This window comes from Nerophis ophidion, linkage group LG16 (assembly GCF_033978795.1).
Source record: "Nerophis ophidion isolate RoL-2023_Sa linkage group LG16, RoL_Noph_v1.0, whole genome shotgun sequence".
Taxonomy (NCBI): domain Eukaryota; kingdom Metazoa; phylum Chordata; class Actinopteri; order Syngnathiformes; family Syngnathidae; genus Nerophis; species Nerophis ophidion.
Window position 1 is genome coordinate 40,409,848 of NC_084626.1, and position 14,720 is coordinate 40,424,567.

Here is a 14,720-nt window from a genome sequence, read left to right on the forward strand (position 1 = left end):
GTTCAGCCAGAAACGACGCCTAGTGAAGGATGGTGTAGCAATATTGTTGTCCGGGTTAAAATAGGGAGAAATGTGTGAGAATGGGGGCCCTGGTAGATTTTCGGAAGAGGCACTGAAAATACTCCCAGGCAAATCGTGAGGGTTGGCAAGTATGATCCACTGTCAAATATATTTTAGTAGAAACACAAGAAATAAGAAATTGTCTTTGCAAACTCCATTCTCATAACGGCTGAACCTTTGAATACAACGTTTTAGAAACACCCCAACTGCGTTCGACCAATCAGCGTTCGACAGCACAGCCCACCCCTCTAAGGTTTCTGGGAACTCCCAAAAGTCCCACCTCGCTACCAGGAACTCAAATAGTTCCTGTGGAATTTGATTTACCCAGGTGGATTTTGGTGGAAACGCAAGGGGGTTTTCAATTTACTCAATGTTCATCTAGAAAATTGGTGTCAAACTCTGGCCCGCGAGCCAAATTGGCCCGCCGTGTAATTTTATTGTAAGGATTTGCACGCAAATGATTTAAGTAAAATTTAATGCTGCATTATCAAGTAAACCTCACTTGCCAGTATCAAGTAAATTCTACTTACCATATAACAGAACAGATGTGAAGATATAAAGTAACAGTTACTTATTTAAATCCAAGTTTTAAGTCATATTTATTTAATCAAATTAAGTAAAGTCTACTTGTTTTTCTTCGGCAGGAACATCATTTTACTCAAAATTTTAAGTAGATTTTATATACCATATTCCCTTGAATAGCCGTCGGAGCACAAATTATTTTAAAACCTCTTCTCACTCCAGCACTTATCAATGATGTGCAGGAAAAATAAATGAGTGTGATTAAAAATAATTTTATACAGAATTATTTTGCGGCCGCAGCACGGTGGTTGGGGACTCCTGCTGTCTAGCATGTCATCACGCCCACTTGTACACCATTCTATCTACGTGCCAGAAGAACGCATTCTTTTCGCTATTTCTAACACGCAATTGCAATGCATACTTGCTCAACAGCCATACCTTTTACACTGACGGTTTTGATATAAACAACTTTAACATTCTTCCTAGTATGCGCCACACTCTGTGAACCCACACCAAATACATTTCTGATAAACATCGACTCTGTAACACATTATAAACGCAAGATAAGAATTACCCATAATGCCACCTTGCAGTGCTCTGTGAAGCGATCCTAACGGCTGGAGCAGAGCCAGTCGGCCAGAGCCTGTTGTGCTGTGCGCATGCGTCGTCGTGCATGCGTTTCAAAACACTAGATTTTCAGAGTAAAGTTTATGTAATATTTTTAGGTTTATGTACGTACAACTATTAAACATTTAAATAGTATGAGGAAACATAAGTATTACTCTTCCCCCATAATTCATGTATTACGTTATTAAAATGTTTAATTTTACTTAAGAAACTCTAGTTCTTACTGAATGTTAAAAATATTAGGTATAAATTATGACAGTTACTCTGAGTTTACAGCTCCAAAAAGTCACTTTTTTCAGTGTAACATCGCATTCACCGCTAATACTCATACTTGCCAACCCTCCCATTTTTCCCGGGAGACTCCCAAAGTTCAGTGCCCCTCCCGAAAATCAACCATTCTCCGGAATTTCTCCCAAATTTCACCCAGACAACAATAATGGGGGCGTGCCTCTAAGTCCCTGCCTTTAGCGTTCCCTACAACCTGCCATCACGTTTGCTTTTTCTCCGTACAAACAGCGTTCCGGCCCAGTCACATTAATATTTGCGGGCTTTTACACACACAAAAATGAATGCAAGGCATACTTGGTCAACCATACAGGTCACACCGAGGGTGGCCGTATAAAAACAACTTTAACACTGTTACAAATATGCGCCACACTGTGAAGCCACACCAAACGAGATTGACAAACACATTTCGGGAGAACATCTGCACCGTAACACAACATAAACACAATGGAACAAACACCCAGAAACCCTTGCAGCACTAACTCCAGGTATCTGGCTTGGGCACATCACTTTAGATCAGTGTTAGGCCCGAATGGCTGATTTATTAATTGTTATTTTATTTTCAAATTTAATAGCCTGTGGAAAAAGTTAATTTTGATATTCTCCTCAGAAATAGAAAATAGGCATTAATTTTTTTATTTAAATTGTATTTAATATACCATTGATGATTTTCAGTTTGTATTTTGAAAGTTGATTTTGCACTATTAAGTTAGGTGTTAGAGCAAATTAGTGTAGCAAATTGAGCAGTAATCAATGTTTTATCCATGCACATTCTCTTGCTACTTCAAGGCTTGAATGTTTGATTTATTCATTATTATTTTATTTTCAAATTTATTATTAGCGTGTGGAAAACAAAAATATTTTGATGTTTACCTCAGAACGCTGCAAGTAGAAAATAGGCATTCCATTTTTATTAACATTTTATTTGATATGCCATTGATATTTTTTAAACATTATTATTTGAAACTGGATTTTACATGTCATATAAAGTTATATAAGCCTTGCTTGCTCAATATTCACTGCAAAACTTATTTGGGTCCCTATTAAAGGTTAAATTGTTCAACTTTGGCCCGCGGCTTTGTTCAGTTTTAAATTTTGGCCCACTCTGTATTTGAGTTTGACACCCCTGATCTAAAAGGAAAATGCCTAAATTGATCTTGAAAAATGTGCAGTCATTAATATTATTAGTAATGCGTGATTTATGACTTTATTAAGTGGATGAAATACTGTCCCAACAATATCGACAGCAGCATTTTTAAAAATATTTGTGTCATTTCGTAGTGTGAAAGTAATCAGATCACTATCAAAGCTTTATCTTGGTGTTTGTCAGAGTTGGAGCAGATCGAGGCCATCGCCAAGTTTGACTACGTCGGTCGAAGTCCCAGGGAACTTTCCTTCAAGAAGGGAGCGTCGCTCTTACTGTACCTGCGGGCGTCAGACGACTGGTGGGAGGGCCGCCATAACGGTGTGGACGGTCTGATCCCTCATCAGTACATTGTGGTGCAGGACATGTAGGTGAAGATGTACTTTCATGTCTCCTCGTGTTGGTGAGCACACAATGTCTTTGTGCTGAAGGGACGACGCCTTCTCAGACAGCATCCCGAGCAGTGAGGCCAGCAGCGGTTACCATGACGAGCTCTCCACGTCCAGACACGAGCACCAGTCTTTGCCAGAACATTCTCTGGAACAACGGTTCGGGGCCGCTCTGGGAAGGTAAAGTTTGTCGTATTTAGCGCACCTGAGTGTCCACCTGACGGCCCGACGTCCTCCTTCTAGGCTGCGAGTGCGTTCTGAAGGCGCTCCGCTCCAGCGCCAGAGAAACGGCGAAGGTCCGAGCCCCACCAGACACGCCGACCTGCCCCCAAAGGTGGCGCCACGGCCCTGCAGCCCTCACAAAATGGCGGTAAGCAGAAGCCTGACGGACAGCCCGGAGAAACGGCGTCTCACCACTTTTCAGCGGTCGTCTCTCGCCACGACTCGACACGCCAGCGTTGGAGACCACAAGACTTTCGAAGCTGAATCGCTCGCTGACGTGAGTTACCACAAAATTAAGTACAACTGCAGGATTGATTGACAGGTGTTCCTTCTACCACAACTGCACAAAACACATTAAGGTCGGTAAACAAACGTACAAAAAGGTGAAATGAAGCAGTAATAATAAAGAACAAAGTACTTATTTTATTGCACACTGGAAGGGAGGGAGAGACAGGAAGTATCAAGTAATGAGACCACTATGTTGTGTCATGAAAGCAGATTATTTCACACGTTCAAAAATATAATCTGTATCCTTCATGACAGGGGCCTCAGACACGCGGAGACGTTATTTTGCGGCCCCCACCTTAATATGAAAGTTTAATGTTAGTGCGGCCCGCAAGTTTTATATGAATGCCAATTGACAGTGTTGTGTTATTTGGGTCAAAAATGGTTCTGGGTTGCCTGCCCCTGCATGAGAGGAAAAGCGGCAAATGAGTGAAAGCGACAGAGACGTTGCCATGGAGACGAGGGTTTTCTTACGTGCCGGTTTGCAATTACACCGCGACCCTTGTCCGTCAGTACTAACAGTCCCCTATAACCTAGACCAATTCAAACCTTTATTTGTGTCATGATCCGCTCCTCGGATCATGTCATATTGTATCACATCCTGTTTGGTATTTGTCTTCCTTAGTTCCTGGTGGCACTTCCTGTTTGTTTCCGTTGCCATAGTCATGCATTAGTGTCACCTGTCTCTTGTTTTTTTACGCACACCTGCCTCGTGATTATCACCTTATTTAAGCCTGCCTTTTCTGTTCATTCGCTCTCGCATCCTAGTAATTTCTGTTCCATGCAACAGGTGACGACGCTGATTCCCGTTTGTGGTAAAGAACTGTTTTGTTCTTGCTAGCTTCCACGCTACTCCTTTGTTTGTTCCCTTGCTCACATGCTAGCGCTTTTAGTTTTTTCTAGTTCCCATGCTAGTTCTGTTTATTTTGCCTTTAGTGCCTTGTGCAAGTGTTTACATTCCTAGTCTGTGTTTTGTAGTATAAATAAATCTTCATTTCTTACCTTCACACTGTGTCCAATCCGACTGCATCATAGAGACACTGACCCCTCACCACGATGCAAACCGTCACAATTTTTTTTAAAATTGTTTTATTTGCATTTTCTCACACGATGAACACTACATATACTGTATTTCTATATGACGCCGGATAGATAGATAGATAGATAGATGGATAGATAGATAGATAGGTAGATAGATAGATAGATAGATGGATAGATAGATAGATAGATAGATAGATAGATAGATAGATAGATAGATAGATAGATAGATAGATAGATAGATAGATAGATGGATAGTACTTTATTGATTCCTTCAGGAGAGTTCCTTCAGGAAAATTAAAATTCCAGCAGCAGTGTACAGAGTTGAGATCAATTTAAAAAAATAAATAATGGGGGTTTAAATGGAAACAAAATAGAGAAATATTACAATAAGAATAAAAATAAAAAGCAACAATAGTAATAAAAATATTACAGTAAAATAAGAATATAACAAGAGAAACTAGGCAGTAGTGACCATGTTATGAAAACGTATTGCACTGTTATTGTTTTGCATCCCCTGTCATCCTAGTACCCCCCCTACACTCCGGGTGCCTTCACTTTTTTGTGCTCGCTATCCTGGCACTTTCCCAACTACCAACTTTCCGTCAACTGCCGTGTTGCTGTAGGGAGGAAAAGCGGAACGACACACGTTGCGGAAATAACATTATTCTCCGTGCGTCGGCTAAATACAAATCTATTCCACAACTCCAAACATGTCTTTTTCAAAGCCTGCAGTGAAGAGAAAGGTTTGTGACTAGCAAAGACAATTCCAGGAAAAGTGGAAGATGCAATATTTCTCTGTTGAGCACAGGGGCACCCCGACGGGTCTTATTTGTACAGAGAAAGTTGCGGTGCACAAGGAATACAATTTGAAACGTCATTATACAACTAGACATGCTGAGGAGTATGCAAAAACATTTTTAAGAAATCTTTTTTTGCGGCCCAGCCTCACTCAGACTCTGCATCCAGTGGCCCCCAGATAAATAGAGTTTGAGACCCCTGCTTCATGACGAATACAACGTTTGAGCCAAACCCTTGGCAAACATCATGAAGGAAAAATGGTTCATTAAAACAACAAAAGCGATATTTAATGTATGTAGTTTAACAACACACAACTACTAGGGCTGCGAATCTTTGGGTGTCCCACAATTCGATTCAATATCGATTCTTGGGGTCGTGATTTGATTATATATCGTTTTTTTCGATTCAGCGCAATGCTCGATTCAAAAATTATATTTTTACAATTCAAAACGATTCTGTATTCGTTCAATACATAGGATTTCAGCAGGATCTACCCAATTGATTGATTGATTAATAGAAACTTTTATCAGTAGATTGCACAGTTCACCACATATTCCTTACAATTGACCACTAAATGGTAACACCCCAATAAGTTTTTCAACTTGTTTAAGTCGGGGTCCACGTTAATCAATTCATTCTGCTGACATGCTAGCAGCGTAGTAGATTTTTTTTTAAAGCTTTTATAATTGTAAAGGACAATGTTTTATAAACTGATTGCAATAATGTAATTTTTTTTTAACTATTAAACGAACCAAAAATATGACTTATTTTATCTCTTTGAAAACATTGGACACAGTGTGTTGTCAAGTTTATGAGATGCGATGCAAGTGTAAGCCACTGTGACACTATTGTTCTTTGTTTTATCTTTATAAATGTCTAATGATAATGTCAATGAGGGATTTTTAATCACTGCTATGCTGAAATTATAACTGATATTGATACTGTTGTTGATAATATTCATTTTTGTTTCACTACTTTTGGTTTGTTCTGTGTCGCGTTTGTGTCTCCTCAATTGCTCTGTTTATTGCAGTTCTGAGTGTTGCTTGGTCAGGTTTTGTTTTGGAATTGGATTGCCTTGCTGTGTATTGTTTTGTTGGATTGATAAAAAAAATAAAAATTAAAAATAATTTATTTTTTTATTAAATCTATTTTTTTTTAAATGAGAATTGATTCTGAATCGCACAATGTGAGAATCGCGATTCGTATTCGAATCAATTTTTTTCCCACACCCCTAACAACTACAATTTGAAACAAATAAACTACTGTACATATTTTTATGGAATCAATAATCAATTAAATGATGCATTAATTGTTGAAATAATAAAATGATTTATTGTAATTGTACATAAATGACATGTTCATGTATTTTTTTTTTACAATATAATGAATTATGACGCACATAGGTAATTATTTAAAGACTGATTTAATTTTGTCTAATTTGACTCCCCATTATTGTGAATTGTTGCAAGATTAATTTCAGACAGTTATGTAATGTAACTTCCAATTTATAAGCCACAACTTTTTTACCACAATTTAAACCTTGCATCTTACACAATAATAACACAATCATTTATGGATTTTTTTTCCGGGTTCACGATCTTAATACCGCCAGTAAATGTATCGTTGTCACATCAGCAGGGCCGTAACCAGGATTTGCCAAATACCGTATTCCGAAATTGATGGTCTAAGAGGAGCTTTGAAAGGCTGAAATCCTGACACCATATGAGTAATCACTTTGAACAACACAATGAACAATCCACTTTTTGAATTACCATGCTAAAATTAAGTATGATTAACAATTTCGACATAATTAAATCATAAGTTTAAAAAAGTTTTTCAACTCTGTCACTGGTTTGTACCCAAGACCTTGTGCTTTGAATTCCAAGTAATATTAACTTGGAATTCAAATAAAAATATTTCTCCATATTCTTATCAGTGACATGATGTCGGCAGGAATAGTTGAGGGGTAGAAGTCAATAATTCACATTTGACAGGCACTTCTTTACACAAAACGGGGCCCCATAAAGAAAGTGAAGCCCTATGCACAGAGTGTGTTCTACATTTCAGGCACTCACACGACAGCAGCATCATACCGACAGTGTTTCACATCCATTTCATTCAGGTGAAACTAACTTAGTGACGTCCGTATAATTTAATTTTAAAGTTATGTTGACAGCACATTTCAGATCAGATGATGTTTAAATTAAAAGTGCACTTCATTACATTACGTTGTTTGGAGTTGCATGACCAAAGATGGTATAGAGCAGTGTTTTTCACCCACTGTGCCGCGGCACACTAGTGTGCCGTGACGTACAGTCTGGTGTGCCGTGGAAGATTGTCTAATTTCACCTAATTGGGTTAAAAATATTTTTTTGCAAACCAGTAATTATAGTCTGCAAATTATAGGTTGTTGTCGCGTGTCGGTGCTTTCTAGAGCTCGGCAGAGTAACTGTGTAATACTCTTCCATATCAGTAGGTGGCAGCCGGAAGCTAATGTCTTTGTAAATGTTGGAAACAGCGGGAGGTAGCGTGCATGTAAAAAGGTGTCCAAGGGAAGGCTTTGCTGAACGAAACTAAAACTGAACTGGTTACAAAGTAAACAAAAACAGAATGCTGGACGACAGCAAAGACTTACTGTGGAGCAAAGACGGCGTCCACGTGTACATCCAAACATGACATGACAATCAACAACGTCCCTACAAAGAAGGATAAAAATAACTGAAATATTGTTGATTGCTAAAACAAAGATGCAGGAAATATCGCTCAAAGGAAGACATGAAACTGCTACAGACAAGAACTAAAACACTACACACAGGAAAACAGCAAAAAACTCGAAATAAGTCACGGCGTGATGTGACAGGTCGTAACTGTACACCTCCTTTGAGACAAGAGCTATAGTGATGCATGGTTGGTTATGGTTTAAAGTCATATCCAACAATTGCGACAACGACTTTTTTTACTGTCAACTGAGTGTTTTTTTAATGATTTCTGCTGGTGGTGTGCCTCTGGATTTTTTCAAAGCAAAAAATGTGCCTTGGCTCAAAAAAGGTTGAAAAACACTGGTATAGAGGATGAGAGACCGCATGGTGATGGACAGCACACACGATGGCCTACAAAGAGTATTTTGCAGTCAGTCACATCATCTTCTTTCGGGTCCTCAATGGTAGTTACGGCCACGCACATCAGCCCAGTTAAATAGTTGAAGACACCATGAGCTCATAGGCCTCAAAATGAAAGTAAAAAAGACAGAATCTCGGACAAAGCAGTCCATATGACTTCAAAAACTACTTCAGCAGGTTCAGTGCAGCGCAGGAAGAGGATGATGAAGATATTTGTGGTACAAACACTTTCTTTTGTTACAGTAAACACAAGAGTCTGTGTGAATATTATGATACATGTCTGACAAAAATGAAATGTGTGGCTTATATTTGGTACGCTTTATAGTGTGGAAATAATAATACCCCATCCATCCATTTCCTACCGCTTATTCCCTTTTTTGGGTTCGCGGGGGGCACTAACGCCTATCTCAGCTACAATCGGGCGGAAGGCGGGGTACACCCTGGACAAGTCGCCACCTCATCCCAGGAAGAATAATACTGTGCGTGTTTTTTTATGGAATGTAAAAATACAAGAAATGTGGAACAAGGTATGCAAACTATAACCACAGTGATAATCCTATTGTGCAATGTGAAATTGAAAATATTGAAAATGTGAAAATGAAAATATTGAAAGTGTAAAAACTGAACTATTGTATTTTTGGAAGCAAAAGTCCTAAAGTTTGACTCCTTTGGTGGAAAAGGATGAACGAGCGCAGGCTTCCACACTCAGCTGATGTGCTTTTGATGTCTCTATGACAGGGGTGTCAAACTCATTTTAGATTGGAGACCACATGGAAAAAAATCTACCCCCAAGTGAGCCGGACTGGTAAAATCACGGCACGATAACTTAAAAATAAAGACAACTTCAGATTGACGGCGTGGCGCAGTGGGAGAGTAGCCGTGCGCAACCCGAGGGTCCCTGGTTCTATCCCCACCTAGTACCAACCTCGTCACGTCCGTTATGTCCTAAGCAAGACACTTTACCCTTGCTCCTGCTGGGTGCTGGTTAGCGCCTTACATGGCAGCTCCCTCCATCAGTGTGTGAATGTGTGTGTGAATGGGTAAATGTGGAAGTAGTGTCAAAGAGCTTTGAGTACCTTGAAGGTAGAAAAGCGCTATACAAGTATAACCCATTTATCATTTATTTAGATTTTTTTCTTTGTTTAAAAATAGAAGAAGCACATTCTGAAATTGTCTAAATCATAATGTTGTTGTTTTTTTTTTACACTTACATGTTGCGGTTATTAGTACTCTATCTTTATTTGTCGTTATTTTAAATAAATAACGACAAATATATATCCGGTCTCTCCTAGAGGGGGGTGTCACCCACATCTGCGGTCCTCTCCAAGGTTTCTCATAGTCATTCACATTGACATCCCACTGGGTTGTGAGTTTTTCCTTGCCCTATTGTGGGCTCTGAACCGAGGATGTCGTTGTGGCTTGTGCAGCCCTTTGAGGCACTTGTGATTTAGGGCTTTATAAATAAGCATTGATTGATTGATTTGTAGTTTTTATAATAAATTATGTGATAATGTTCATCAGTCAACTCGTTGGTGTTAATTTTCAAACTATCAAGATGAAAAAATTATGTCAACATCAAATTACAGTATGTTGTTTATGTAGTTTGATCATTTTCCTCGACAGATGTACTAATATCATGTAGTTTATTTTGTAAATATGTAGCATCTCTACAGTGATACAAAGAATTGCTATTGCGACATCTAGTGGACACATTTAGAAAAGCTGTTTATTTCATTCAAAAATTTCAGGTTCATTTTTATACTTAACTCATCTCGCGGGCTGGATAAAACCTGTTGGCGGACCTGATCCGGCCCTCGTGCCGTACGTTTGACACCCCTGCTCTATAATCACTTCTTCATTTATCATTTTCATAATCTAACATCATTTTCCCTCTTCTGTGTCTGTCAGGACATCGAGAAAACCATGAACACTGCCCTTCATGAGCTGCGTGAGCTGGAGAGACAGAACGTTGCCAAACAGGCTCCAGATGTGGTCCTGGACACGCTGGAGCCTCTAAAACACTCTGTTGGTTCTGGTCCTGGTCAGGAGGTACCAGGTAGTCCCCTTCACACCATGGCCATCAGAGATCCCGACGCAGCCCAAAGGAGGAGCAGCAGCAGCTCTTCTTCTGAAACCATGACGACCTTCAAACCTGCCCTATCGGCACGAAGGCCCAATGCGCCCGTCAGGCCGCCACCCGTCAGACCGGTGAGGCCGGCTCCCGTACTCACACAGGGTCAGAACCCGCACCGATCCAGTAGCTCCAGTTCTTCAGGTCTGGGAAGTCCGGGCATGACTCCCACTGACAGGGTGTTCCCCAAAGCGCCGTCCCCATCCCCGTCTAACTCCTCGTCCTCTTCAGACAAACAAGCTAACTTGTAGAAGGCTTGTAATTTCTCATACAGTACAGTCACTATACACCTACTTATTAGCATAAAGCCTAAATGTTGCCATCAATCTGACACTCAGTAGATCATTGTTACTTGAAATATTTCAACATCATGGAATGACTTTGCCATGATTATAACCAGAATAAAGGAACTAAATAAACAATTTAAGCATATCATAAGAAGACAATGTAATAATATCAACAATTTCTTTCATTTTTACTACTGATTGTTAGTACAAAGTAGTAAAGTTAATAACAACTTACTCAAATCCTTCCATAATCTTTTTTTTTTTAACCAGAATTTAAAAAACAAACTTAAACAAGTTACAACATATTTCAAAACATAGAAACACAGAAAAAAATACTGACACCATGCTGGATATCAATATATCGATATTTGGATCATTAGCATAGTTGCTGAATCTTTAGATCTTATACAACTTTTTGCACTACAAAGTACTGCATTACTTTTAGGGAACAAATACATAATCGGCTGGTACTTTTTAGCGTGTCGTCGTGTTGAACTCTTTTATCGGAATTCAAGTCCACCAGCAAGTATGTGAGGCTAAAATTGGCAGCTTGGCGCAGCAGGAGGGTGGGGCTTAACGGAAAGGGGCAGGGCCTGGAATTCACTCCATACGCTGTGGGGGGGATTTGAACTGTGTAGTGGCAGTAGAAGTAAACACAACTTAGATGGCATATGTAAAAAAAAAATTAAAAAAAGACAATAAAGAGACTTTTATAGGTCTCGATTTACGTGACTGCTTCTGGTCCTTCTGTTGTGGCCTCCGCTCAAATAGACGCAGGGTGTCAAACTCATTCTAGCCCAAGTGGGCCGGAATGGTAAAATGACGGCATGATAACTTAAAAATAAAAACAACTCCAGGTTGTTTTCTTTGTTTTACTTTGGCCAAAAATTGAAGAAGCACATTAAAGGGGAACATTATCACAATTTCAGAAGAGTTAAAACCAATAAAAATCAGTTCCCAGTGGCTTATTTTATTTTTCAAAGTTTTTTTCAAAATTTTACCCATCATGGAATATCCCGAAAAAAAGCTTTAAAGTGCCTGATTTGACTGTACATCCAGCCGTCCATTTTCCTGTGACGTCACTGCGTGACGCCAATACAAACAAACATGGCAGATAGAACTGAAAGATATAGCGACATTAGCTCGGATTCAGACTCGGATTTCAGCGGTTTAAGCGATTCAACAGATTACGCATGTATTGAAACGGAAGGTTGGAGTGTGGAGGCAGATAGCGAAAACGAAATTGAAGAAGAAACTGAAGCGATTGAGCCATATCACGACGGACAAAGGCAACGCGGACGAATTCGGCGATCGCCTTCTAACCAACGATTGCATCTTTTGACCACAGGAGCAACTTAAATCTGTCGATTGGTAAGTGTTTGTTTGGCATTAAATGTGGGTAGAGGGAAAGGCTGGATGCAAATACAGCTAATAGCATGTTAGCATCGATTAGCATGCCATACTAATCGATGCACACTCCACGTAAGTCAACTTGAATCCGTCCCTGATCGTGTTGTTACACCCTCCGACAACACACAGACAAGGCATGATGTCTCCAAGGTACGGAAAACAGTCGAAAAAACTGAAAATAACAGAGCGGATTTGACTTTTGTGTGTAATGTGTTTGAGAAAATGGCGGATTGTTTCCGTTTGTAACGTCACAGGTGAAAGGTCATCGCTCCGACAGCGAACAATTGAAAGGTGTTTAAATCGCCAAATTCACTCTTTTAGAGTTCGGAAATCGGTTTAAAAAACATTTGGTCTTTTTTTCTGCAACATCAAGGTATATATTGACGCTTACATAGGTCTGGTGATAATGTTCCCCTTTAAGAAAAAGTACAAATAAACCTCTGGACAAAACACTTCAAGTTTGTCAAAGTCTGAGGAAATTGGTGCAGTTTCAAAAACACAGTATGCTTGGACTTAGTCTCAGTGTATCAACAAAGCCAGGATTAAACTTTAAGTCACAGTCTTTTTGTGATTGAACAAAAACAAAACATGTAAGCTCTTCTAGGTATCAAATACCTCCTTTGTCATGTCCACGTATCAATCGAGTGTTAACTCAACAAACCGTAACAAACGGAGGTAAAAACTATTCAAAATGGGTAAGTTCGACAGAAACATTTTGGGGGCGTAAGGGTGCCAAATGACGATGTGTTCCAATCAAAAGACGTAAAATTACTGGTTTTAAGTTTCATGTGGGTCGAGGAGGAGGAGCCACTGTCACCCTTTACTGTGTACCTCTTGCTTGGCCCCAGAATAAACCGTTTGCTTGCCGAAAAGAATTACTATTGTGACATCCAGTGGACACATTTAGAATTGCAGTTTCTTTCATTGAAAAAAAAAAAAGCCGCTCATTTTTACACTTGGCAAACTCATCATGCGGATCGGAAAAAAACATTTTTGGCTGTACGTTTGACACCCCTGCCCTAAATAATACCCGAATAAGGAGGACTCTCTCCTCTTCAGCTGTAGCCACATGTTTACCTTGTGTTACGTTACCGTACGGCATGCCAGCATTCTTGTTTACACAGCGGGCTTGACACTAAACAAGTCAATTTAACTCGTAAGAAAACAAAAAACGTCAAACTTTTGTTGTACGCTGTATCGCCTTGTGCTGGCAAATATTGTTTGTTGTTCTTAAACGAGACCAATAAGTACTTTAATTGCACAACTCAAAATGTTTCTGAGTAATTGTACAAGCAGCATGTTAATATCCTATTAAACGTCATTTACGATACTATTTCTCCCAAGTGAAGTTACAAAACGCACTGACGTCGTGATTTATTTTCAGTATTCAAATTCAAACCAACGACTAAAACACAGTAGCTAAAACGTGTTTAGCCATCTGAGCTAACAGATGTTAGCATTTTTATAAAGGCTTCAATAAAGACATCATTCCACATAACTTGGACCTAGAAATGAATGCAGTTATCATATACTATGTACTGTTTATTTACCATTTAATATGCTATGAACTGTATATGTACTATGTACTATGTACTATACTTTGAAGTACTGCACTTGAAAGCACTAGCGTGTCATTTGTACTAGAAACGTGATGATAGCTTCAACCACTTTGTGTCATGATCATAAACAAAATAGAAATATTTCCCTTGGATTGAATGCTGAACTTTGACCTGCGTAAAAAAATAAATAACAATGTATGATAGAAACAGGATATATTATCATCTCTAGTCTGTAGATTTTTGTAACTCTTATCCTCGCACATGCAGTCATTAAAGACTACGTTGAAGACAAATAGTCTTTGTCTTTTGTCTTCAATTTTTGTATTATTATTATTCACTAAAATACTAATTTTGCAGCGTTTTTGGCATCTCAAACAGGACATAGAAAAGTGTTTTTAATGTACTGTATTATTATTTTTTTTTGCAGTTTTCCCATTTTGCCCAGTAGATGGAGACATTGTCCAACTCAGACTGGTGTATAAAGTCAAAAAAGAAGGACTTTATTCAGGACTCTGACTAAAATACTGTTACCAACTAAGTAATTTCTTAAGATAGAACTTAAAATAAACAGAGAGGAAAAAAGATAGATATTTTTGGATTGTTTGGATTCTTGACTAAAATAAAATGTAGCTATTTTATTTAGATCTTCTCTTAGACGTTTGCCAATTATTTTTGTATGTTTATGCAGATTTTCAAGAAGCTTTCATAAGCTTAATCCTAGGTCAACCAGTGCCTTTGTGCAGTGTTTTTCAACCACTGTGCCGTGGCCCACTAGTGTGATGTGAAATACGGTATGGTGTGCCGTGAGAGATGGTGTACTTCCACCTAACTGGGTTAAAAA

The 14,720-nt window shown here is 39.0% G+C and overlaps 1 protein-coding gene across 6 annotated transcripts in view; it reads left to right on the forward strand.

The window, feature by feature from the left end:
• The window catches only part of LOC133535399 (SLIT-ROBO Rho GTPase-activating protein 3-like), a 129,491-nt gene extending 115,319 nt beyond the window's left edge, over nucleotides 1-14,172 (forward strand). For 4 of the 6 annotated variants that reach the window (XM_061875216.1, XM_061875218.1, XM_061875217.1 and 1 more), the window contains exons 19-22: nucleotides 2,825-3,005; nucleotides 3,070-3,207; nucleotides 3,271-3,526; nucleotides 10,401-14,172. In XM_061875216.1, coding sequence (XP_061731200.1) covers nucleotides 2,825-3,005; nucleotides 3,070-3,207; nucleotides 3,271-3,526; nucleotides 10,401-10,874 — 1,049 coding nt within the window. In that variant the 3' untranslated portion in view covers nucleotides 10,875-14,172. Of the gene's footprint in view, nucleotides 1-2,824; nucleotides 3,006-3,069; nucleotides 3,208-3,270; nucleotides 3,527-10,400 lie in introns of those variants that run through there. The other 2 variants (XR_009802214.1, XR_009802215.1) reach the window with 1 other exon arrangement.
• The last annotated feature ends 548 nt before the right edge of the window (nucleotides 14,173-14,720 follow it).